General features: G+C 43.4%; 1 protein-coding gene across 1 annotated transcript in view; it reads left to right on the plus strand.

Moving 5' to 3' along the window:
- The first annotated feature begins 931 nt into the window (after window positions 1–931).
- The window catches only part of MAEL (maelstrom spermatogenic transposon silencer), a 47,146-nt gene continuing 21,715 nt past the window's right edge, over window positions 932–26,362 (plus strand). Inside the window, exons 1-3 of the mRNA XM_068108717.2 lie at window positions 932–1,060; window positions 18,556–18,617; window positions 19,992–20,147. Of these exons, the coding sequence (XP_067964818.2) occupies window positions 18,572–18,617; window positions 19,992–20,147 (202 nt within the window). The 5' untranslated portion in view covers window positions 932–1,060; window positions 18,556–18,571. The remainder of the gene's footprint in view (window positions 1,061–18,555; window positions 18,618–19,991; window positions 20,148–26,362) is intronic.

The raw sequence follows: 26,362 nt of genomic DNA on the forward strand, positions 1-26,362 counted from the left end.
GTTGTCGAGAAACAGCGGTCACAGACAAACAAACGTACAAACGTACAAACACACAGAGATTACCGGCATTATAGATAGATTATTGCAAATCCAGACCTACCAGAACCGCTGGAATGTGGTTGGAATTTGGTAGATGGCCGATATAAACCAGTCATGACAACCTTGCCGCCTGCTCCGCAAGCAGCAATTGATCTGGTGAAATGTTCCTGTGCAAAGACACGATGTTCAAGTAATCGCTGCAAATGCAGAAGGAATGGATTCCATTGCACAGATCTTTGTAGCTGTAGTGAGGACTCAGAATCATGTGACAACTCAGAAGACACAGTTCTCTCAGATGATGAAGAGGAGGATAGTGATAGTGAAGATGAGTTATTTTAACTTCCACAAGGATTGGAGCAGGCCATAAACTCTGGCAACCAACCACACAACTAGCATGTAGTATGGACAATGTACCACTGACTCAAAAGGATGAAATATTGATGTCATATTGGCAGTCATTTTGAATTTTCATATATTCATTCCTTGACTTGATAAGTGTATGTTCAACTACTAAACTTAGCCTATTAAACCTCACAGAACATTCATGGCCTTATAGCAACAAGAGGCCTTAATACGTCCATTTTGAAATCCAAGATGGCTGCCCTCTGCAACACTTTCAAAATTGCCAACATGGTTTTTCATGTTCTTTGGTACCTATTTAACACATTCATATAGGTGGGATCTTCTAATCAGAAAAATCCCACGGGATTGCATAGTTCTCCCTGACTAAGTCTGTAAAGTTATTTAAAAACGGGTTGAAAATTTGAAATTACTTGACAGGAATATGTAAACTTCAAGGGGTTGGAGGCACCTTACGATACACATTTTATTTTGGGGGCGTGGTATAAAGAAACTGCTCGAGGCTCTGAAAACGCCGTTATTAGAAAAGGAAGAAGAAGAATAAGAAATAAAAGCAGAAGAAGAAGAAGAAATTCGGTCTTGCACAGGGGGAGCTTTGGCGCGCGGTGCTTCGTGATTTGATTTTCCATTTTGTCCCAATCGCTTCTTGCCGACAACAGACGTGAGTGTTCCCGTGTCTGACACATTGTTTGAGTAATCGCGAGTGTTTTGCTGTTAACAGGGAGCTGGGTTGTCGCCATGTTTTTTTTAGCGGAAGGCCGTGTGGTAAACCGAGCGTTGCAGGGACTTGGTTCTTTTCAAAAATGTTGATCGCTATATTTTTTAAGGTATTCAATGGCAAAGGACGGACAATAACCGAAACGGACCCGGACCACTGAACTGAAAATATATGGAATGACCATTGCCATTCACACCACACAGGTGGAGATGCAGCTACCGGGCGCCATCTTGGTCGGCACTCGATGCTGGGCGATGGTGATTTCCGATTTCCGTCATGCGTTTGCAGTAATTCAGAGCGAAAAGCGATTGCGTTTTTTCACCTTTTGTGCGATCGTTTTTCAATAGGAAACCTATTACAGTTACTATAACACTTTCCTTTGTCCTTTCCTTTTCACAAAAAAAAATTCGAGAACAAATATTGTTATTTTGGGAGCGTGAAGAACTCGGGACATTTTCATGAAACTTGCGGTCTGTCCGAATTATTTCACAATGATTTGTTTTTGGTCAAAATTGAAAACAAGAATTTAGCTGTCTTTTTATTACGTATCAAAATAATGCAAACTAAAGTGATTTTTTTTTTTTTTTTTTGTATACAAGATCGAGGCTCGTGAAAGAGCGAACATTAATCACACAAAGACAAAACAGACACACAAAACAAATAACATCGGGAGCGGTAGACAAGATGGGGAGAGAGGGGGAAGGACACAAACACAACATTTGAGAGCAGGGACCGAGAGACATGGAGACGTCGAGAGAACTGTGGGAGGGAGATGGCTTTGGGGCGGAGGCATGGGAAGGGGGGGTGGGGGGGGGGGTGGGAGAGGTATAAAACATATGGACACTGCCAAGACTTCCAGGAAAGAAGTTGGAATTTCAAACAAGGTGGATCTGGGGTGAATTAGTGGGGGTAGAAAAGATCAAGGTTTTGGATGGGGGAAGATAAGAGATGGTGGTGAACAGCTGTTTTGAAGACCTGGAGGGAGGAGTGTGATTGAAGTGAGTGTGGGAGTTTGTTCCAGAGGTGGGAGAAAAGAGGAATGAAAGAGTGAAGGTGAGCAGAGAGCCGAGATTTCGGCAGTTTAACCATCAGAGGGTGGCTGGCAGATCTTGTGCGACCTGTAGGAATATTTGGGGGACAGAGCACAGAGAGAGCTGGGGGAGCAAGGCCGGAGAGGAGTCGGTAGAAGACAGAAAGACCACCTACCTACCTGCCTGTGGTGAGTGAGTGAAAGGCCCTCAGAGATAGCTTCATCGCGGGAGATTCCAATGATTCTGAAAGCTTTGGATTCAACAGCGTGAAGCCGAGCCAGGTGTGAAGCAGGAGCACCAGCCCATAGGGGAGAACAGTATTCCATTGAGCTGCGGATGAAAGCCTTGTATGTGGTGAGGAGCTCAGGTGTGCCTAGGAAGGACTTTGCACGATGGAGGATGCCCAGTCGGCGACTGGCTTTGGAGGCCAGCTTGGAAATGTGGTTTTCCCAAGAAAGATCATGGCAGATGGTGAGACCCAAAAGCTTGAGCGACAGAACTTCTTGGAGAGGATTGTTGAGAAAGTAGATGGGAGGGTTGTCCAGTCGATCTTTTCGGAGAGACATAGTAAGAGTGTGAGATTTGTCAGGATTGAAAGACATGTTCCACATGTTTGACCAGTCTGTGATTTTGTCCAGGTCTTCAGAGAGTGAGGAGGCTGCAGACTGCCGATCTGAGGGAAGAGGAATGGAGCGGCAGAGAGTGGAGTCATCAGCCAAGAGATACAGAGGATTTTCCAGAGAGTCGGAGAGATCATTGATAAAGACCAGAAAAAGCACAGGGCCCAGCACACTGCCTTGGGGAACTCCAGCCTGAACGGGAAGGGGAGATGAGAGAAATCCATTCAGGGCCACACGTTGACTACGACCAGAGAGGAAGTCCGCAAGCCATGCATGGAGATTTCCATGGATACCATAGGAGGAGAGTTTGGTGAGCAGAGCTGGGTGCCAGACCGTATCGAAGGCACGTGATATGTCAAGGGAGACAGCTCTGATTTCCTGTTTGGCATTGAGGACCTCCATCCATTGTTGAGACAGCAGAAGCAGCATGTCCAGAGTAGAGTGACCTGGTCTGAAACCAAATTGATGATCAGAGATCAAGCCATTGGAGAAGATGAAAGATTTCATATCCGAAGCAATGATGGATTCCATGACTTTGCTGATAATTGGGAGCAGGCTGATTGGTCTGTAGTTGCAAGGATCTGTTTTTGCACCTTTTTTGTGTAAAGCGGTAATGTTGGCTGATTTCCAGGATGCTGGCAGATGACCTTGAGCAAAGGATAGGGTGAAAAGAACAGAGAGAGGGTGAGATAGAGCGGCAGAGCAGGATTTTAGGACCCGTGGGCTGATGCCATCTGGTCCAGTTGCAGAATCAGAGTCGAGGTTTGACAAAAACTCCTCCACCTTGTCAGGAGAGAAGGTCACAGAGTCCAGGAGCAGTTTGGTTCGACTGGGAAAGGTGGGAACAGAGAGAGATGGGTTTGGGACTAAGGATTTTGAGGCAAACACAGAGTTGAGGCATTCGGCTTTGTCACGTGCGATGTCAACTGTGTGGCCATTTGAGGTAAGGGAGGGGATGGAGGGGGAACAAACACCAGAAACGGATTTGACCAGACGCCACCAGGATTTGGAGGAAGGAGACAGGTTTGAGAGTTCATTCTTGAGTGAGGAGAGATAGTGCTTCCTGGCACTCCTGAGGGTAGACACACACTTGTTCCGAGCTTGGTGGAAGGAACTGAGATTTCCTTCAGTTGGATTAGCCTTCCAAGAGGCAAAGGCAAGTTGTTTCAGGGCAACTGCCTCACCACAAGATTCAGTGTACCATGGACGGGAGGAAGGGTAAGACAACTGAAGGCGAGATGGGATAAATCTGTGCATGAGAGAGATCAGTTTGCTTTGGAAGAATTCCCAGGAAGAATTGATGTCAGAGGCAGTGGAGATGGGAGACCAATCCAGACGATTGATGGCTGCTTGAAGACCGTCCCAGTCGGCCTGAGTGAAATGCCAGACTCGTCGACGCTGAGGAGGCTCTCTGAGAATGGCCATAGAGATGTCCACTTTGACAAGCACATGATCAGAAGAACCGATTGGAGCAGAAGAAGAGCAGCAGACATTAGCAGGGAAGTTAGTCATAACCAAGTCTAGAAGAGAAGATACTCCATTGGCTGAGATCCGGGTCGGGAAATTGACAGATTGTGTCAATCCCAGTGAGTCACAGAAGTCCTTTGCTGAGGTGCCATGACTGGTGAGAGAGGAACCCACACCCAACCAGGTGGCATGATGACAATTGAAGTCACCACATATGAGGAAGAGAGAGTTGGGATGAGTGGATAGAAGTTGGTCCATGTTGTCAGACAGTGAAATGTAGATGGAGTCATCACTGTTTGGGGGACGGTACAGAACACATATGAACAAAAGGTGGGAGCGGAGAGGAAGCCGTAGCCAGAGGTACTCCTGGGGGTGAGGAGGAGAGAGGGCAGTGCAAGGAGAGTGAGGAAGAGAGTTTTTGATAAAGATAGCCACCCCACCACCAGGCCGAGGCTCAGGTCTATCATACCGGAGGAGGGAGTAACCCTGAAGAGATATTAAGGAATCAGAGACATCTTGAAGGAGGAAAGTCTCTGTTAAGCAGATCAAGTCTGGATTGTCAGAAGCAACCTGTATGGAGAGATCAGTCAGGTTTGAGCGAAGGCCCCGGATGTTTGAGGTCCATACCGTTAATGAAGAGAGAGGGGGAGCATCGGGTACAGGACAGGGGAGGGGAGGAGTAGGGTAAGATGAAGGATGAGAGGGGGAGGTAGGGAGAGCAGTTGTTAGTGTGTCAGCGATTGCAGAAGAGTTCCAAGAAAGGGAAGGATGAGGAGGATGAAAGGTTTGAAGGTGAAGGGATGAGGCACAGAGAGGGGTTGTTTGAGGGGGGGCAGAGGAAAGAAGAAGGTTGGGGGGGGTGGAGGTATGAGATAGAAGGGAGACGAAGTGGGGAGGAGGCAGCTTTGAGGAGGAGGGGGGAGGAGGGAGAATTGGAGAGGAATGGTATGGGGGGAGATTTGAATGGGAGGGGTTGGGGGGGAGTTTTGAAGGGGAGGAGTGAGGGGGGAGTTTAGGAGGGGAAGGGCAAGGGGGGAGTTCAGGAGTGGAAGGGCAAGGGGGGAGTTCAGGAGTGGAGGGGTAGGGGGGGAGTTTAAGAGTGGCGGGGCAAGGGGGGAGTTTAGGAGTGTAGGTGCAAGGGGAGGGATTTGGATGGGAGGGGCAAGAGGGGAGTTTAGAAAGTGGATGATTAATGAAAGACGAACATTGAAAACAAATTGGGTTTGTTGGACCACCACGAGTGATGAAATGTAATCTACTTTGTTAAGTAGGCCCAAATGGTTGGCAGAGTGAGCAGCCGGGAGAATGTACATGTCTGTGTGTACAACGTGTGTACATGTAATGTTTGTTTTTTGTATACAAGATCGAGGCTCGTGAAAGAGCGAACATTAATCACACAGGAAGACAAACAGACACATAAAACATATAACATCGGGAGCGGTAGACAAGATGGGGAGAGAGGGGGAAGGACACAAACACAACATTTGAGAGCAGGGACCGAGAGACATGGAGACATCGAGAGATCTGTGAGAGGGAGAGGGCTTTGGGGGGAGGCATGGGAAGGGGGGGTGGGGGGGGTGGGAGAGGTATAAAACATATGGACACTGCCAGGACTTCCAGGAAAGAAGGTGGAATTTCAAACAAGGATTGGAGAGAAAGTTGGAGCAAGAGAGCACAAGTTTGGAGAGAGAGTTGGAGCAAGAGAGCACAAGGTTGGAGAGAGAGTTGGCGCAAGAGAGCACAAGGTTGGAGAGAGAGTTGGAGCAAGAGAGCACAAGGTTGGAGAGAGAGTTGGAGCAAGAGAGCACAAGGTTGGAGAGAGAGTTGGAGCAAGAGAGCACAAGGTTGGAGAGAAAGTTGGAGCAAGAGAGCACAAGGTTGGAGAGAGAGTTGGAGCAAGGGAGCGCAAGGTTGGAGAGAGAGTTGGAGCAAGAGAGCACAAGGTTGGAGAGAGAGTTGGAGCAAGAGAGCGCAAGGTTGGAGAGAGAGTTGGAGCAAGGGAGCGCAAGGTTGGAGAGAGAGATGGAGCAAATGTTTGTTTTTGTATGTTTATTCAAACGTCTTTGAAACAGCTGTGAAACGTCTTTCCACAACCCTTCCGTAACCGATTGGAGCAGTTTATTACCGCACAAAATGTCATTTTAACAGTTGTCTTGCTTTTAAAATCTGGGACACGTTCAAAACAAACGAGATCCGCGAAGCGAGTCGGTCGAGTCGTACCAACCAAGATGGCGACACAGCGGCTACACTTTTCACGGACTATGAGCGTTCTATAAATTTTCAATTCAGTGACCCGGACAGGCCAGGCCCGGAAATGTCAAAACGAAGGTTACTGACCTTGAAATGAGATCGAAAATCATGTATAATCAGTTATGAGGTTGGTTAGCTACACAATACCGAAAATTCGGTGAAAAATTAAATGAAAAAATAAATAAAGAAATAATGAAAAATGAAAAATCGAGCTCCGTGGGGCTAGACACATGACATTGGCCTAACCAAATATCGAAACCCCTGTCAGATTCCACCAAACCCCTCAGAGAAGATGCAGCTTGAACACGATTACCCTCTAAAAAGACATCTTTTTCGGGCGTGGCTCCGCCCACAATGGGTGCAATACGCCCACTCTAGGCAGGACACAACTAGATCATGATATCAACCTCCCACCCAAGTTTCATCAAGATCGGATGATATCATCGGGTAGTTATGCTGCGGACAGACAAACACACACACACACACAGACAGACGCACGCACGTTACGAATATAGTGGTCACTTGATAACTCGTGAACCAACAAGTCGGGAGACGACGATGGTTCACGAGCGAGCGGTATTCAATGACAAAGGTCAAAACCGACATTGGAAATATATATACATAGGAATGTATTATCTGTTATGAGACTAGTTGGCTACACAATACCGAAAATTCGGTTCGATTCCGACAACTTCGAAAATTTGACCTTTGTGACTCTGTGTCAAAGGTCGAGGATTCTGAAATTTGTTGGAAAACTTGTATTTCATTATTTATGTGATAATATAAGATCATGTACGACATTTCACCCTATCAGCGAACAATGTAATAAAACCATCAAAAATCGACTTTTCTAAATTTCGTGACCTTGGGGCGAAAATGAAAAATCGAGCTCGGTAGGGCTAGACACATGACATTGATCGAACCAAATATCGAGACCCCTGTCAGATTCCACGAAACCCCTCGGAGAAGATGTAGCTTGAAATTGATTACCCCCTAAACAGACATCTTTTTCGGGCGTGGCTCCGCCCACTCCAGGCAGGACACAACTAGATCATGATATCAACCTCCCACCCAAGTTTCATCAAGATCGGATGATATCATCGGGTAGTTATGCTGCGGACAGACAGACAGACAGACACACACAGACAGACGCACACACATGACGAATATAGTGGTCACTTGATAAATCGTGAACCAACAAATCAGGAGACGACGATGGTTCACGAGCGAGCGGTATTCAATGACGAAGGACGGACTATAACCGAAACAGGCTCGGAAATGTAAAAACGAAGGTTACTGACCTTGAAATGATATCGAAAATAATGTATCATCAGTTATGAGGTTAGTTAGCTACACAATACCGAAAATTCGGTTCGATTCCGACAACTTTGAAAATTTGACCTTTGTGACCTTCAATGGTCAAAGGTCGAAGATTCGAAAATTTGTTGGAAAACTTGTATTTCATGATGTATGTGATAATATAAGATCATGTACGACATTTCACCCTATCAGGAAACGAACAATGTAATAAAACCATCAAAAATCGACTTTTCTAAATTTCGTGACCTTGGGGCAGAAATGAAAAATCGAGCTCCGTGGGGCTCGACACATGACATTGGCCGAACCAAATACCGAAACCCCTGTCAGATTCCACCACCTCCCTTGGAGAAGATGTAGCTTGAACTCAATTACCCCCTAAAAAGACATCTTTTTGTATCGAATTTTATTCACGTATGTACTGTATACATGAGTTACACTTGTTACGTTCGCAGGTTACATGTATATTTTCTTCTTTCCATATTTCTGTAATGGTTTCAGAGTTACGACGTTTTTAAGCACAAACCTTTAAAATCTAGCTCCTCCCTCATTTGTGATCCAATCGAAGGGAAACTTCACAGATCTGTTCAGCATATCGGTCTACTAAAATGTCCTTTTGGAATTTGCGATAGGTCACGTTGTTTGGCAGACATCGTTAATTAAACGCAAATAATAAAAACATTTATATCTCTTGAACCACTTCCATGATCGACGTGAAACTTCATACTGTAGTAGAAGTCATGAAGAGTAACAAGTGTGCAAAATTTGAAGATGATTGGACGTACGGTCTGGAAGCTAGAAGTTGTGATTGCGTGAAGAAGTCTTCGACTGTGGACGATTAATTATGTTTATCACATGTACAGACTTGCAGGCATCGTTTGACACAATCTCCCGGGTTAATTTGAACCTCAAATAAAATTATAATTCCAGATTTGTCAATGGCTGAGGTATTTTAACAAACGAATAAAACAGATTTGGCAAAATTCTGACTTTTTTTTTTTTAAAGATCACATATTCACCCAGGGTTGTGAGGCTGAAGAAGAAACCTCACATGGGCTTCCCAGACCAAATAAATAATTCTGGTTCTGGCTCTGCGATTTTCAGGTTTATTACTCCCGCCAGGGGCTAATGCATTCGATCGTGTGTGTGTGTGTGTGTGTGTGTGTGTGTGTGTGTGTGTGTGTGTGTGTGTGTGTGTGTGTGTGTGTGTGTGTGTGTGTGTGTGTGTGTGTGTGTGTGTGTGTGTGTGTGTGTGTGTGTGTGTGTGTGTGTGTGTGTGTGTGTGTGTGTGTGTGTGTTGGTTGGATGGTGGGATGATTGCCCTTGGGATAAGGAAGAATTGATTAGTTTTTGGTGAAGCTCAGGATATTATTCTGGATCCAGGAATTTTTTTGGGAAAGATTTTTTCTGTTTTACTGCATTAAAGCTTTTATTCTTATTCTTAAATGGTGTTTTTCTCCTCCAATTCCGAGATATATCAAAATAAGTTGTCTGACAGTTAGGGCCTACTTTCTTTTTCATTTATTGTTTTGGGGAGAGGGGATGTTAAACAAAACGTATTATTCCAACTAAACCCACGGCGGGGGTATGCGCTCTACTGAGTGGCGTTCTAGTTGTCCCCCGTCGCACCACGGAGCGAAAGGGGGGCTATGGTTTTCCCGTGCGTGAGCGAAGGACCGCATTCGAATTTGGTGTGTGGGTGCAACCCACGTCAAAATCCAAGATGGCCACCGCCGTGTATGTCTGAACCTTGAGCTGAATATCTTGAAAAATAAGCGAAGTACCAACTTCTAATTTGGTGTGTGGGTGTAACTCGGCATAAGGAAGAACGCTGTTGAAAATTGGGTCGCCACGTTAAAATCCAAGATGGCCGCCACCATATATATGTCTGAACCTTGTGAGCGAAATATCTTGAAAAATAAGCGAAGTACCAACTTCTAATTTGGTGTGTGGGTGTATTGTCAAAGAAAGATTATTTGGAGAGAGATGAGGTGCGGAAGAAGACAGGTGTGCTGGTCTCATAAATGTCCACCAATCGGTTGGTTTTAGGAGAATTTATTAAGTATCATTAGGAAGAAGAAATCTCGGTCTAATAAGCACAGATTACATACAAAATGTCAGAGTTCACTTGGTTACAACATAGAATTGCGCAACATAATGGTAGAGCACGTCAGTCGTCCTTCCTTCCTTCCCAGCTTTCCGACTTCCCTTTTATGCATGTAAAAGTCCTTGGAAGTCCCTCTCAAGGGAAAGATGGGGGTTTGCACACATTAGGGTTCCATCTGGCTTTGCTCTTGCAAATCATGAGACCTCGTAGGTATGCTTTGAGAAATAAGCAAACAGATGTATTGTAGAAAAAAGTTCCTTTCGGGTCTCCCTGAGCAGACATTACTTCTTAACATGATCCTCACTGCAGTACTCCCTTTGGATCTCTGTCAGCCTGACGAATGTACATCTGATTTCATACAAGCATTGCTAAAAAAGAATTCGGTTCGACCACATGTTCTTTCCACCTCACAATTCCCAATACAACATTACTCATTATTCAGCTCAAGGAATACATTTTCCATATGTATAAAGAGATGAAATGGTTCAGACATTTTATACAAACTCTGTGATTTTCCTGCAAGAACTACAATTAATTCAAGATAGTATTCATTAATTAATCCATGTAGAAGTCCTACTTCTGCACTCCTCCCTTTTTCTGTCCTTTTCATAGGGCAATTAGAAGGTCTTCAATTTACCTATTTGGATATCAAAATTTTCCATTACCTGAGGCATACACCATTTCCATTGAAGAATCTGCTCATCAGAAGGCGTTCTCTTGTTCGTCGAATTCACCAATTTTAAACAGTTCAGTTTATTGCATTTACATCAGTTAGCATCCCAAGTGTCTCTGCAAACAAACTTCACCTTATACAACTGCACAAAATTCCAGTCCATCATGAAGATTATTACTGTAATGTGCTTTATTCATTTCACCATTATCTTGGTAATACTATCAGCATGATTTCATGTTAAAGCATCTGAAACATTCAGCCATGTTGATTCCAAGGTGCTTGTTGCAGAGTGAATGCTGAACTTCTGTTTGAAAAAGCTGATCACTTATATGGTTGAAATTCAAGTTTTTTTTTTTTTTTTTTTTTTTTTTGTATACAAGATCGAGGCTCGTGAAAGAGCGAACATTAATCACACAGAAAGACAAACAGACACACAAAACAAAGAACATCGGGAGTGGTAGACAAGATGGGGAGAGAGGGGGAAGGACACAAACACAACATTTGAGAGCAGGGACCGAGAGACATGGAGACATCGAGAGAACTGTGGGAGGGAGAGGGCTTTGGGGGGGAAGCATGGGAAGGGGGGGGGGGGGGTGGGAGAGGTATAAAACATATGGACACTGCCAAGACTTCCAGGAAAGAAGTTGGAATTTCAAACAAGGTGGATCTGGGGTGAATTAGTGGGGGTAGAAAAGATCAAGGTTTTGGATGGGGGAAGATAAGAGATGGTGGTGAACAGCTGTTTTGAAGACCTGGAGGGAGGAGTGTGATTGAAGTGAGTGTGGGAGTTTGTTCCAGAGGCGGGAGAAAAGAGGAATGAAAGAGTGAAGGTGAGCAGAGAGCCGAGATTTCGGCAGTTTAACCATCAGAGGGTGGCTGGCAGATCTTGTGCGACCTGTAGGAATATTTGGGGGACAGAGCACAGAGAGAGCTGGGGGAGCAAGGCCGGAGAGGAGTCGGTAGAAGACAGAAAGACCACCTACCTGCCTGCGGTGAGTGAGTGAAAGGCCCTCAGAGATAGCTTCATCGCGGGAGATTCCAATGATTCTGAAAGCTTTGGATTCAACAGCGTGAAGCCGAGCCAGGTGTGAGGCAGGAGCACCAGCCCATAGGGGAGAACAGTATTCCATTGAGCTGCGGATGAAAGCCTTGTATGTGGTGAGGAGCTCAGGTGTGCCTAGGAAGGACTTCGCACGACGGAGGATGCCCAGTCGGCGACTGGCTTTGGAGGCCAGCTTGGAAATGTGGTTTTCCCAAGAAAGATCATGGCAGATGGTGAGACCCAAAAGCTTGAGCGACAGAACTTCTTGGAGAGGATTGTTGAGAAAGTAGATGGGAGGGTTGTCCAGTCGATCTTTTCGGAGAGACATAGTAAGAGTGTGAGATTTGTCAGGATTGAAAGACATGTTCCACATGTTTGACCAGTCTGTGATTTTGTCCAGGTCTTCAGAGAGTGAGGAGGCTGCAGACTGCCGATCTGAGGGAAGAGGAATGGAGCGGCAGAGAGTGGAGTCATCAGCAAAGAGATACAGAGGATTTTCCAGAGAGTCGGAGAGATCATTGATAAAGACCAGAAAAAGCACAGGGCCCAGCACACTGCCTTGGGGCACCTACACTATTCCGCATAGGTTTTCCGCTATCATGTTAGGTGGGCAAGATCACAAACTGACCCTGCTCCACATGTAGCATACTTGCCACTCTTGCCATGAGCCGTAGCAGATCTTGAACAAGGCTGTCGTCCAGTTGTCATTGACCTGCCTCCTCACTCATCGTGAGTGGGCAGCAAGTGCTGTGATGTTGGTCGACCGGCAGGACGTGGACCCGAGATAACAGGTCCATCCATAGCGGTGTTAGGACCGTGGTGTTCAAGTTGTCCGTGGTCCACGCCAGGAACAGCCAGCGGAATTATGGAAGCCCAGTGTAGAAAAAAGAGGCAAGGCCATCCACTTACAACTCCGCGCTGGTTCCCTGGCCATTGTTGGAGCAATGACGTCACAGCGTCCAGTAGAAGTTGCAAGTAGCATGTTGTCATCCAACAATTGCTGATGTGTTTGATGTTCCAGGCCCTGAACAGGAGCAAGTGATCGCCTTTCGCTCACTCATTACAATGTGACCCAGGCCAGTGGTCACAAAATTTTCTTGGTGAAGGTGAACATCCTTTCCAATCTTAGAGGAAGATGCCTTTGCCATTCTTCAAAGGGAGGGTGTATGCCACACGTAATCATCTCTTGCCAAATTTTTTTTGTTCACTCTCTTTCCAAAGCAGTTATTGCTTCATTTCGTAGCTGTTAACTGGTTGTTCTTCATTCAGCCATATCTGAATCTGCTCTCAAACACACTCTGGATCAGGTAGGGTACACCTTGGCATGATGTTACCATGTTCTAACTGATCGTGTATATCTTATAACAGCTTCACATTCAACAGTTTGCTGTTTTTCCTTTAACCATTCAAAAGGTTATATTTATTCATATATTTCACAAAGGTTAACATACAGTTTATAAACATTAAAAATTAATGTTAAAGTTATAAAAAGTTTTTAAAGTTCCTTTTAAAAGTTAAAGTTGTATAAAGTCGCTTTCAGGTTAACATAGTTCGAAAAATTAAATCGTGTAGTCTTTGTAATGCAAATCAAAAAGGAATAAATTCCTTCGTAATAGGTAAATATAACTAAAATCACAAACAGGAATATCTAATCACACACAAACTATGCATAATGTATTCATTATCATAGATTCCTCACTTTTTATTTTATTTTTTTTTTTTTTACTTGAATTATTTTAATAGTTTCTACTGGTAGTATTTTATATTCAAAAATGGTACGTTATGCCACATCAACTTTCATGGTTCCAAACTTTTGGTGACATCAGTTCACAGGCCTTTTAAGACTGGCACAATTCATAACATTCTTTTTTCCGACTTATTCCGACATTATTCGACTATTTTCCGACTTTCCGACATTATTCCGACTCTATCTCGTCCATTTGTATCAGTATGTGATTCAGTCTTTTTATTTCTGTTTCCAAGTTACCATAAAGGTCTTTCTCATTGGAATTCACATTTGGTTCCTCTCTCGATACCATTTCATGGTTAGTTATTTTGTTCAGACACACCGTCACCAAAGCTTTTAGGCAAGCCACGACTAAAACTATTGTCGATATAATTACCAACCCAACAAATAGGTATTGGAGTATTTTAGCTGCTACTCCTCCAAATACATTTCCCAACCATGCAAAAGCACCCCCCTTTGTGTAATCATGATATTTTGCTCCCTTATCCCTTAACTCTTAGGCATTTTATTTACAATCGTACTAATACAGATCTTATTCATCCAATGGGTCTTTTCCCTTGACAATTGTCACACTGTAACATTTGAATAGACCTTTGGAAATATTTTCCAAATAAAGTTTGTTTACCAAAATTGGTTTACCAAAATTCTCAGCTGCAACTTATGTATGTAATTACAGTTTTCCCAATGTGTTTGGCTTTTATGGCTGTAGAAGTTTCTGTTTACATGCAGTACCTTTTTATCTACTAAGCAATTATACTTCCACATGAGACCTCCACCAGATATAAAACCTGGGATTTTTAATCATATTGATGCATAACCTCAGGACAATTCGGCTGCATGTAAAATTCCACTATCGTTTACTGCCATAAATGCATTCTATTATTATTATTGTTTTTTTGTTTGTTTTTTACAAACAAAATATATCATCCATACTTTAGTTTATTATAGATCCATTGATTTGGAGCTGTCATTCAACTTCCCTAAGGAAGAATCATAACTCTGAGTCTTAGTAATATCTCATTTAATTTAACAAGTTTCATAAAAGTATTCACTCATTATGTCATTCTACTTCATAAGTCAAGATACATTGAGGTCTACCATTACCATTTCTTGTGTTATCCATTCAACAATTTTGTCTCTACCCAGAACCAATTCCCTGGTACTTATCAAAATATTACTATTCTCAAGCAGTATTTTAAAATCTCCTTTCATAAATCATCCGGCTCATCTTAGTGAGCTCTTCCCCATTATCACATCTGTCTTTGTTTGTTAAAACGTATTATCTACCCGTAATACCCATCCATTCCTACAGCACAATTTTACATTCTGATAAAATCCAAATTTATATGTATCAGAAATTCGTGAACAGAGAGACTCTCTAAGAGACTCTGCTAAGTCCGTGTAAGATCCCTTACAAATTTGACTAATTTTACTCCCAAAGGCATATCATTACCTTTTAATTATATGAAGCTCATATCCATAAATAGCTTTGTGTCCTCATATAAGCATTATCGAAAAATGGAATCCCAAGGTTACTCACAATTTCATACTGTTAATTAATGGCTGCTTGTAACTCAGCACATCAAAAGAGGAGCAATCTTTGCATTTCCATCTGCTTTTTCAATTGAGATAACCTTCATAATCAAATTATGTCTTTTATTACATGGATATTTTATCCCAACCATATCATGTTATTTATTTCGAGGCAGGTATACTGCCGTTTTCAGCAATCTTTTGAAAGTTACACAAGCTCATGCATTATGTACACTAGTTTGCATCTGAACCATTATTTCCATATCAGGGTGGGTGTCATTTCTGTAAAGTCTGTCCATCAATTTGCGTCCATCAATTTTTAGAAACACAGACACAATTTTTTGAAACACAGACAATGTCCACATTTGTCCATTAATGTCCACATTTAGACCAACGTTTTGTCCCACAATAGATTATCCAGTTTTTTTCCCATCTGGTCTATCATTATTTAAATGTGCAGTTCCCTTTTTACTTCATGGTCAATTAATTATTGCCATATTATTTAACCAAAAATTGATTAAAACACACACTCGCATACCAGATGAACAATGTCAATTTGTCCCACAAACCCACATTATCATCCTGTGACTCCCATGGCGTTCCCCACCAATTGGTAAATCAATTGTTCCCAAAAATTTGTCTTTTATTTCAAGTCTCCATGATGCCCCATAAACACATGTTTACAGTTGTCAAGTATAGGATTTCCTGAACTATAGCCAATACTCAAGTCCAATCTGGGGTCCTTTTACTTCAATTTTCCAGACTTCCCAATATCTGCATTCAATTTTAATCTCTTCCTTTTCTGGGAATTTTATGGAACTTAAACAATTAAGTATTACATTGCCAATGAACAAAAATGAATTATTCTTGCTCAGAAGACTTTGCAGCCAAAGGAAGCACAGACATTTGCTCATATTGGTCTAGTTATAGTTATAGGGTTTAGATGTCCATCTAGTCTGTTGAGGCCAATCCTCGTTTGGGGTCTGCAACAACGGGAGCCTGTCCGTTGTCTGAGGTGCGGGTGATTGCTGGTACCCTCAATCTTGTTTTTCCCTGCCAAATTGTCTCCTGTTGGAATACGGACAGTTTCTTTTCCAGTGTCCTCGTTCTCCACACCTGAAACACTGATCAGTATCCTTTGTTCTTTCCACTTTTTCTCTTCTATTTCTTCCTTGCCGATCAGATCTCTGATTTTCCGTTGGGTCATAGGAGGACCTTCTATGCTGTTCTGTTTGGGGACACAGGTCGGGATTGGGTGGGGCAAATGTCACTTTCATTCCTATGTTCAGAGGCATTTGCGCGTTTATCTCCTCCAACGTATCCTGTATCACCTTTAGTTTATGTTCTAGGTCCATTGTCCTTTCTTGCTGTTCCCACTTCCTAGACTCATCATCCCAATGATGGAATGCCAGCCAGTCTACCATTAGGTTCTGTCTCTTTCTGGCTTCCAATTCTTGTCCTAATCTCTCCAATCGGCTTCGCTCAAATGTCCCGTCTCTTGGAAACTCCTTGGCATGTCCTTTTGTCCACAAATACCAGTTCTCAACCTCTTTAATGGCCTCTATACCATAATGATTGTACATGTAATATGTACAAGTACCTTTCTGTGGAATATCCAGTTGGCCTCCCTTTCGTTTACAGACTGCACTTCCCATGTTGTCCGTATGTGATATCACACAATACCCACTGAATGTACTCGGCAAACTACGACGATCTGCACTTTCAGCTACAACCATACACTGTGTGCACTGTAAGGAAAGTCGGAGTTTGTTCCACCTTGTACAAAGTAGGCTTTGATGCGTTGTCTCCTAGATTGTTCGTAATTCCAGGAAGAAACTCTCCACTCCACTCAATTTCCGATTTCAGCTGACTTCTGGAGCACCGTCCCTTACCTGTGGCTGTTCCACGAACCAATCTCCCTGATTGGTCCGTAGATGAGTCACCACTGATAGGTAGATGCTCAATTACACCAAAGTCAACCGCCTTGTCGTTAGGCAGGTATCCCGTTCTGTCAAGAAGGAACCACACAAAATGGTAACCACATATGTACTACAGTACAGTATCTAGGTATCTAGGTATCCAGCATCAGTATCCGCGTACATGTATCTACTTCTACAGTATCTAGGCACAAGGAAGAACGCTATTGAAAATTGGGTCGCCACGTCAAAATCCAAGATGGCCGTCACCATATATATGTCTGAACCTTGTGAGCGAAATATCTTGAAAAATAAGCGAAGTACCAACTTCTAATCTGGTGTGTGGGTGTATCTAGGCATAAGGAAGAACGCTATTGAAAATTGGGCCGCCACGTCAAAATCGAAGATGGCCGCCTTGTGTCTTCCACTTTGTCAACTCGCATCACTTCACCGACGGGGGACCGAGGCATAACGCTTGTTTCAATTGGATTTGGAGATATGGGCGGTGTTTCACATGTTCATCGGCTGTTTAGACGCGCGATTAGGTGTGTGTGTACAACAATGTTTTTGTCACCGTTTAAGGGATAGGCGTGTGTTAGCAAGACGATCGATAAGCGCCTTTCATAAGTTTGGCCCTTGGTCTTTGCTTACTTTAACTTTGACATGAAACCTCAAGATCATGTGACCTCGATGTCTAATCTGTACAGATGTATCATGGTGCATGCACTCGGTTTAGTTCAAATCCTGACTTTGATAACGACAGTATTAACTGACATGACCTTTGACCTCTTGATGATAAAGTCCAATCATTTCATCTTTGCATCATAATATGTACTTGTATCGAGCTTGGTCACAATGTTATTACTAGTTCACAAGTTATCTTGGTAACAGGACTTTACTTTGCATAACCTCTGATTTTTAAATTATTTTATTATTATACCTTTAACCTCTTGACCCCATAATCAAATCAGTTTATCTTTACGTCATTATACGTACTGTACTTGTACCAAGTTTAACTTGGATCCCTGCAGTTGTTCTTAAGTTATCAACGGTAACGAACACGTATCACGGATGGACGAAAGACGACCGAAAAACATAATGCTTCGGGTGACTTTGTTTGTTGAGGATTGTGGTGTCATTCCTACCTTGTCATTCCTTCCTACCTTCCTTGGTTGTTTTTGGCAATTCCATCCTGGCATGTTTTTGTTCATTAAAAAAAGTTGTTTTTCTGACTTGTGTGCTGAGGTTCCACAGTCTCTCCATGGGTATACAGTGAGTGTGAGTAGGTGTCGCACAATCCTGTACGACATCTAACAAAAGGAGATTAGGCCATTTGGCCTATTAGTGCAGTGTTGCACTCTCCAGGTTACTTTTGCCACTGCTTTTAAAAGTAAATTTTCTGGATGTTGTGCTTGAATCTAAATAACTAAATCTTGATCAGGTGACTCAACTTCGTTATATTGTAATGGGAAGAATTGTAGCTTGGTCAGGTGTAAATGTAGTGGAATGCAAACTTTTTGTGGAATTTACTTATGTCAGCCATTGGGAAAAAGGTTTCATATGGCCTAAATCCAACTAGCTTTGAACCGAGACAAAAAAAATAGATTGCCAAGTCCGCTATGCCCGGAGTGCAAGGCAGACAATATGAGATGCATCATTACATGGAATCCCAAAATCTTTACCATAAAAAGTTTACATGTTATGATGCCCAATGTAACTTCATGGTATGTTGCAGGGACCAGTTGATAAGGATGGCAGTAATGGAATCGACTGATTGGACATTGACATGTGGAAAAGGTGAGTTTTGCCTGCAAGTATCAACAAGTGTGGGGAAAGAATGATTAAGAAGTATCACCAAAGTGCATTGTTGACTAACTAAAAACCACCTTTAGAGGCCATTTTTCCCCGCAAGCGGGGGTTGGCCTTTTTCGGGCACCGAGGTTGTTGTTGTTTTTTGGTCCCCTTTTTGAAGCAATGTTTTACGGCCGGATGCCCTTCCTGACGCCAATCCTTTTTGTCGCCTATATTGCTGCCGCCTTTTTGCCTATTTGACTAACTATAAAATGTAAATTGGCCGTTTGGAATCTTGGTAATGATTAATTTTTTCAGACTTTGCATTATGTTGGACAGCCTAGTTTGTTTCTCTGGTGCTCATTTAGTCTTGTTCAGGGATACCGCAATTTACGTTGCCTCCATTTACGTTGATTTTGAAGTTGCGTCGACAATCACTCGGTACCCAGGATTTGAATTACGTCTCTTTACATCATTCAAGCCTCGTTTTCCGTTGCCTTTTTTCCTGAGCTTGCCCAATGCCCAGTCTCACCTTAGGACGTTGATATCGTTAATGTTATGAAGCTTGCAAGTCACGCACGCAGCCACACATGGTTTTCCATTTCGAGACATGTCAGCGTTGAAGTGCGACAGATTTTTTGTACAGTGATACGTTGCACTTCACTGCCGCACGGCAAACCTTGATGCCGTGTGCCTGCCGGCAACCATCGTACAGTGTTGCCAGATCTGAAAAGTAGAAATATTGCATGGAGTACTGAAAAAGTATGTATGAGTACTTGTAGAAGTGGTATGAGTACTTTTTTTGTATGAGTATGAGTACTTGTAGAACCCTTCAGTTATCAGCAATATGATAAAGGGGGATGTCACAATTTTTACAAGGATGACGAGACATTGTGGCCACCCTATATATTAATAAAATTATTTAATTTCCTTTTTTTTAAACTGTCAAAATATGTTTTAGAATGACTGTTTACATTATTTATCTCTGTTTAAGCCAAGCAGGTAAAATCGTAGGTGAAAATTATGACTTCCCCCTTCCTCCCCTACCCTCCTCTTTCATCACCCCCCACAGCCTTATTCCATTACTGTGCATCTTATGGGGAAAAATGATTCAATTGGAGTCGGTTCGATTCATGTCGCACTTTTGAAGTACATATCCAAGACCTAAATTGAGGTATCCCTGCATATGGTATGCCATCCTTGCATCGAGGGTGATATTAATGGATGTCAAAGCACCAGAGGGCAATATTTCCTTTTTCCTTTTGTGGTTCAGGCTGTACCTTGAACACTTTGGCTTCAAGAAAATGTTCTTCAAGCAATTTGTCAATACCACCACTGCCTGATTAAATAATTTAAATGTGCTTTTTCTTTTCCGAACAGACCCGTCCACCCAGGTGCTTGTATTCTTGGATTTTCAGTCCCTGGCCATTCTTCCACCTACACATGAGCTGCGTGTTTTGCCCTGCGAGGTAGCAGCCATAGCGTACTCTCTTCGTGAAGGAATTATTAAGAAATTTCACAGCTTCATCGATCCTGGTCAGTCACATGACCTGGCTCCAGTAACATTTTATATTCCTCGTGCCTGTGATGCATTGCATTTAAAGACCTTGTGTCAAAGAATATGAGTTTTTTTTATAAGGTTTGAAGAGCTGCAACACAAATCGCGCACACACATGCAAACCAATACATGAGACAACACTGCACTTTTCAGACAAACACAGAAGCAGAGTTTGGGGGAAGTGACAATATAAATATTTTGTTTGACCTGGCCAGCATCAGAATTGTACCTCCGACCTCCCAGCCTGAGAGCGGACACATTATGCCACCTAGTCTGGTTATGAAATGAGATGAGTGATGAAGATGTGGAATATTAACAAATTTCTATCCAGCATGAAAACCAAAATAACACTTTACTATGTTGATCAGTATTACATGGTGGCAAGGAGCTTTGTAGAATCCCCACAAATCTCAGAGACATTTAATAATAATAACAACAAGATATATGTCAGAGATCTGATATGCAAATCCTTTTCAACTTTCAAGTCAATCAGATGAAAATTGACGATTTTAGAAATGTGGCCTATGTTCACCTTTTGGCCTACGATGACCTCAAAAATAATTGGTGCTTGAATTCAGTGACCAGATATGTGAATCCTTCTCAAATTTCAAGTCAATCAGATGAAAATTGAGAATTTTAGAAATTTGACAGTTGTTGACCTTTGGCCTATGTTGACCTTTTGACCTCAAAATCAATAGGCTTCTTCTTTATGACCAACTCTACGATTTGGTGACTGTAGACATCGGTTTAAAATTGTGACCTGCAGGTGATTGGCAAACAGACACAGACAGAATAACGCACAAGACCAACCAATATGCTTTTAAAAAATCTTCGATTTTCACAAGTAGTAATAATAATAATGATAATAATAATAATAATCGGTTTATTTCAAAAAAGACTTTCAGCCGTCGGCTGAATTAGTGAATTACAAATTTTTTTTCAATTGAAAGAATGTTAACAGGTTACAATAATTACAATAACAGGTTACAATAATTACAATAATAGGTTACAAGAATTACAATAATAGGTTACAATAATAGGTTACAATAATAGGTTACAATCTATATAATAATAGCATAAGGACTCGACTTTGTTATCCCTTTTACGCCGCACCCAGTGACCCGATGCCCACGGCACTAATGGATTTACGATCTATGAACTGCGCTCTTTGTTTATCACGTACAGCCGCACTCTAAAAATCTGAATTAGCCGACATTGGGGCCCAAAAGCATCCGATTAACTGCCGATACGACGCCATCTTACGACGCCATCGTATTGGCGTCTGCTGGGCGAAGGCGAAGCAAGCCGTTCGCTGATTGGACAGGCGAAGGTGAAAGCAAGCCGTCCACTGAGTGGACAATCCAGAGCATGCATTTGTGCCGGTGTCGGCGATCGTTGTTCATATATGCACTCTTCATTCTCATCTTTCTTCCTAACTCTTACTCGGACAAGCAAATCCCCTATGCCATCCATAATGGTACACTCTATCCATACACCACATCCTCCCTTCCATGGATGTTCCACGGGTTTCGGCTAGTAATTACAATAATAGGTTACAATAATTACACTAATAGGTTACAATAATAGGTTACAGTAATTACAATAATAGGTTACAATAGTTACAATAACAGGTTACAATAATTACAATAATAGGTCACAATAATTACAATAACAGGTTACAATAATTACAATAATAGGTTGCAATAATTACAATAAAAGGTTACAATAATTACAATAACAGGTTACAATGAATGAATGAATGAATGATCGTTTTGAGGCCATTTTCCCCCGCTAGAGCGGGGGTTAGCCTTGCGGGCCCCATGACAAGCATGGTTCCCTGTTTGAGGCAATGTTTTTATGGCCGGATGCCCTTCCTGACGCCAACCCTTGGTCGCCTCTTACGATGCGCAGGGATACGGTGTACCTATTCTAAACCGGGGTACACACCGGGATCATTCATCCCAGCAAGCTGGTACTCAATTTGCCGACCTCGGAAGGATGACAGGCTGAGTCGACCCCCCTGGCGTTAATTCAGCGATCGACCGGGATTCGAACCCAGGATCCGAGGATCCCAAGCCGGCACCCTAACCGCGAAGCCAACACCAGGCAACACCAGGTTACAATAATAGGTTACAATAATTACAATAATAGGTTACAATAATTACAATAATAAGTTATAATGATTACAATAATAGGTTACAATAATTACAATAATAGTGTTGCGGACATGAGGCCTGTATTTTTTTTATTGTGTTGTCTTGTGGTAAATTGGTGATGATTATTGTTTATTCTCTGCCTCCTGCCTCCGGAGCTGTGTAAAGGTCAAAAGGGCGTCCCATAGTCCACAAGCATACACGTCAGCCAATCATAGAATATCCCTGTTGATAGTTATCTCTTATTCTGTGTTTTAGGGTAAGGCTGTGTCTCCCATTAATTGAAGTACTCCATTGCACCAGTGAAAGAGAATAGATCCCCTTTCATTCCCATCCCCAAAATCCCCATTTCCGTCACATCCCCTTTCGTCATTGCCGAGCCTCGATTGCCCATATTACATCCCCTCTCGTCATTGCTGAGCCCTCGATTCCCAATCACCTCCCCTCCAATAACCGCCATTGACCATGTGCTTGAGTCGGAGAAGAAAGGCGTGTCTCCACCTCGTCATGGAGGGGAGGAGGGGCGTACCCGCCCGTCGTCATCGAGGGCGGAGCGAGAGGGTCGCGCGACCAACCAGGGCCGACTTGAGCACCCCGATGGGGGTGTCCAAAACGCCGGCGGCTTAATCGCTGGAGGCACTATAAAAAGGCGCGCACGGAAGTGAGTCGAAGCCCGAGGGTTGGTTGCAGAGTTGGTCTTGGTGAGAGTTGGTCTTGGGCAGAGTTGGTCTTGGTGAGGGAGAGCTGAGTCGGTCGTCAAGTGGAGAGTGGTGAAGAGTCAGTCAGTAGAGTCGGTGGTAAAGAGTGAGGGACCAAGAAAGAGTTGAGGGTTTGGACCAACGAGTCAGACAAGTCCTGGGAAAGCAGCGGAGGCCGCAGCAGCAACACCCAACAGCCACTTGGGGCCTGAACGGCGGTTTGGAGCAGGGCCGAAAAGGAACGGCGGCTGCTAAACGCGCCGGTTGAGCTGCAGGACCCCCTTGGACCTCCCTCTCCCTCCAGCCATCCACCTCCTGCCTTTCCACCCTTCTTGTGTACGTGAGTTTGTTTTGTTTGTTCTGTCCCTGGGTATTTAATTAAGTCTGTAGGTAAGCTAAAATTTGCACTGTGTCACCTGCGTCTTATGTGTTGTAAATAAACTTGGTTGCTCCTTTTTGCTTGTGTGTGTACAATAAATCCAATTACTCTTCTGTCCGTCTTCTCGTTTTATTCCTGTTCCTCTTTGCATTCGTCGTTTTTGTCTTTTCCCTCATTGAGCAGCTGCGGTGCGATACGGCCAAAGTCTGGGTGAATCGGGTGAGTCAGGGATCCTGTTAGGTCGCGGTAATACACCACCGCTCGGTCAATATAACATCTGTCTGCGACCCGTAACAATAGGTTACAATAATTACAATAACAGGTTACAATAATTACAATAACAGGTTACAATAATTACAGTAATAGGTTACAATAATTACAATAACAGGTTACAATAATTACAATACTAGGTTACAATAATTACAATAATAGGTTACAATAATTACAATAATAGGTTAAAACAGATGCCAGCAACTACAGACCAATCAGCCTTCTCCCAATTATCAGCAAAGTCATGGAATCCATCATTGCTTCGGATATGAAATCTTTCCTCTTCTCCAATGGCTTGATCTCTGATCATCAATTTGGTTTCAGACCAGGTCACTCTACACTGGACATGCAGCTTCTGCTGTCTCAACAATGGATGGAGGTCCTCAATGCCAAACAGGAAATTAGAGCCGTCTCCCTCGACATATCACGTGCCTTCGATACGGTCTGGCACCCTGCTCTGCTCACCAAACGCTCCTCCTTTGGTATCCATGGAAATCTCCACGCATGGCTGGCGGACTTCGTCTCTCGTCGTAGTCAACGTGTGGCCCTGAATGGGTTTCTCTCATCTCCTCTTCCTGTTCAGGCTGGAGTTCCCCAAGGCAGTGTTCTGGGCCCTGTGCTTTTTCTAGTCTTCATCAATGATCTCTCTGACTCTCTTGAAAATCCTCTCTATCTCTTTGCTGATGACTCCACTCTCTGCCGCTCCATTCCTCATCCCTCAGATCGGCAGTCTGCAGCCTCCTCACTCTGCAGACCTGGACAAAATCACAGACTGGGCAAACAAGTGGAACATGTCTTTCAATCCTGACAAATCTCACACTCTTACGATGTCTCTCCGAAAAGACCGACTGGATAACCCTCCCATCTACTTTCTGAATAATCCTCTCCAAGAAGTTCTGTCACTCAAGCTTTTGGGTCTCACTATCTTCCATGATCTTTCCTGGGAAAACCACATTTCCAAGCTGGCCTCCAAAGCCAGTCGCCGACTGGGCATCCTCCGTCGTGCGAAGTCCTTCCTTGGCACACCTGAGCTCCTCACCACATACAAGGCTTTCATCCGCAGCTCAATGGAATACTGCTCTCCCCTCTGGGCTGGTGCTCCTGCCTCACACCTAGCTCGTCTTCACGCTGTTGAAACCAAAGCGTTCAGAATCATTGGAATCTCCCGCGATGACGCTATCTCCGAGGGCCTTTCACTTACTCACCGCAGGCAGGTTGGTGGTCTTTCCGTCTTCTACCGACTCCTCTCCGGCCTTGTTCCCCCAGCTCTCTCTGGGCTCTGTCCCCCAAATATTCCTGCAGGTCACACAAGATCTGCCTGCAACCCTCTTATGGTTAAACTGCCAAAATCAAGACTCTCTGCTCACCTTCACTCCTTCATTCCTCTTTTCTCCCGCCTCTGGAACAAACTCCCTCACTCTCTTCAATCCCACTCCTCCTTCCAGGTCTTTAAAACGGATGTTCACCACCATCTCTTATCTTCCCCAATCCAAAACCTTGATCTTTTCTACCCCCGCTAATTTCACCCCAAATCCACTTTTTTGAGGTGACTTTTGTCTTCTTTCCTGGAAGTCCTTGGGGTCCTTGCGTTTTATACCTATCCTGCCTCCCCCCAGGCTCTCTGCCTCCCACACATCTCCCGATGTCCTTGCCCTCAAATGTTGTGTTTGTGTGCTTCCTCCCCTTCTCTCCCCATCTTGTCGACCGCTCCCATTTTTATATACTTTGTTTACTTGTTTGTTTGATTTGTTTGTTTGATAAATGTTAGCTCTTTTACGAGCCTCGACTCTGTATACAAAAAAAATAAAATAATAATAATAATAATTACAATAATAGGTTACAATAATTACAATAATAGGTTACAATAATAATATCAACAATAATTCAAAATCAAGATATATGATGCAGGTTATGAAATGCATAGAGCAATATAATGTTATGTCAACAAAACAAAAACCTTAAGAAAAATATGCATGGCAATATTAAATATTACAATTAAAAGCATCGAAATAATAAAGTAGATCAGAGCAGTTCAAACAAAACAATCTGTTGTGGTAGAGTTGATCCAGAGTGGTGCACAGCAAAGGCACCATGAAGTGCAGCAAGAATAAAAATAGCTGTACTGGGCCTCTCCATGGAGTGCATCCAAACCGAAGATGGCCATGGAGGCTGCGACAGTGACCGTCTCCCCGACCTCCAGCCCACTGCGGGAACGGCCCGAAAGGTCACGAACCTGGACATCACTGAGACCACCACGTTCACGAACAGGCAGCCGTGGCAAGAAGGGAGTGCCGGTCTGCAACACCAAGGTCAGCCCAAAACGTCGTCGGCAAACCCGAGGAGAAGCACACTGCACAGAGCCAGGAGTTTGGCTGAGTGCAGATAGGAGCCAAAACTCGGTCCATGCTGGCAGGGGACAGAGAATGCATCGAGACTGTCCCAGCGTCAGTCAATGGGGGACCACATAGGCCTCGGAAACAGAACTTCAGCACCGAACCTCGTGATGCAGGCAGCTCGGGGGCCTGGACAGTTATTTTGCATCCATTTTAAGGCATTCAAACTTCCTCGTTTGTTAAATTGAAATATGAATTGGAATAAACCTAAAACACAACTGCAAAACATGAAACACTTGTTGAGAAGCACACGATGCTGCACCCACGAATATGCCGCAAGTTTAGTTGTGATAATGATTC

The sequence above is a fragment of the Myxine glutinosa genome, chromosome 2, assembly GCF_964187855.1.
Source record: "Myxine glutinosa chromosome 2, kmMyxGlut1.1, whole genome shotgun sequence".
NCBI classification, from domain to species: Eukaryota; Metazoa; Chordata; class Myxini; order Myxiniformes; family Myxinidae; genus Myxine; species Myxine glutinosa.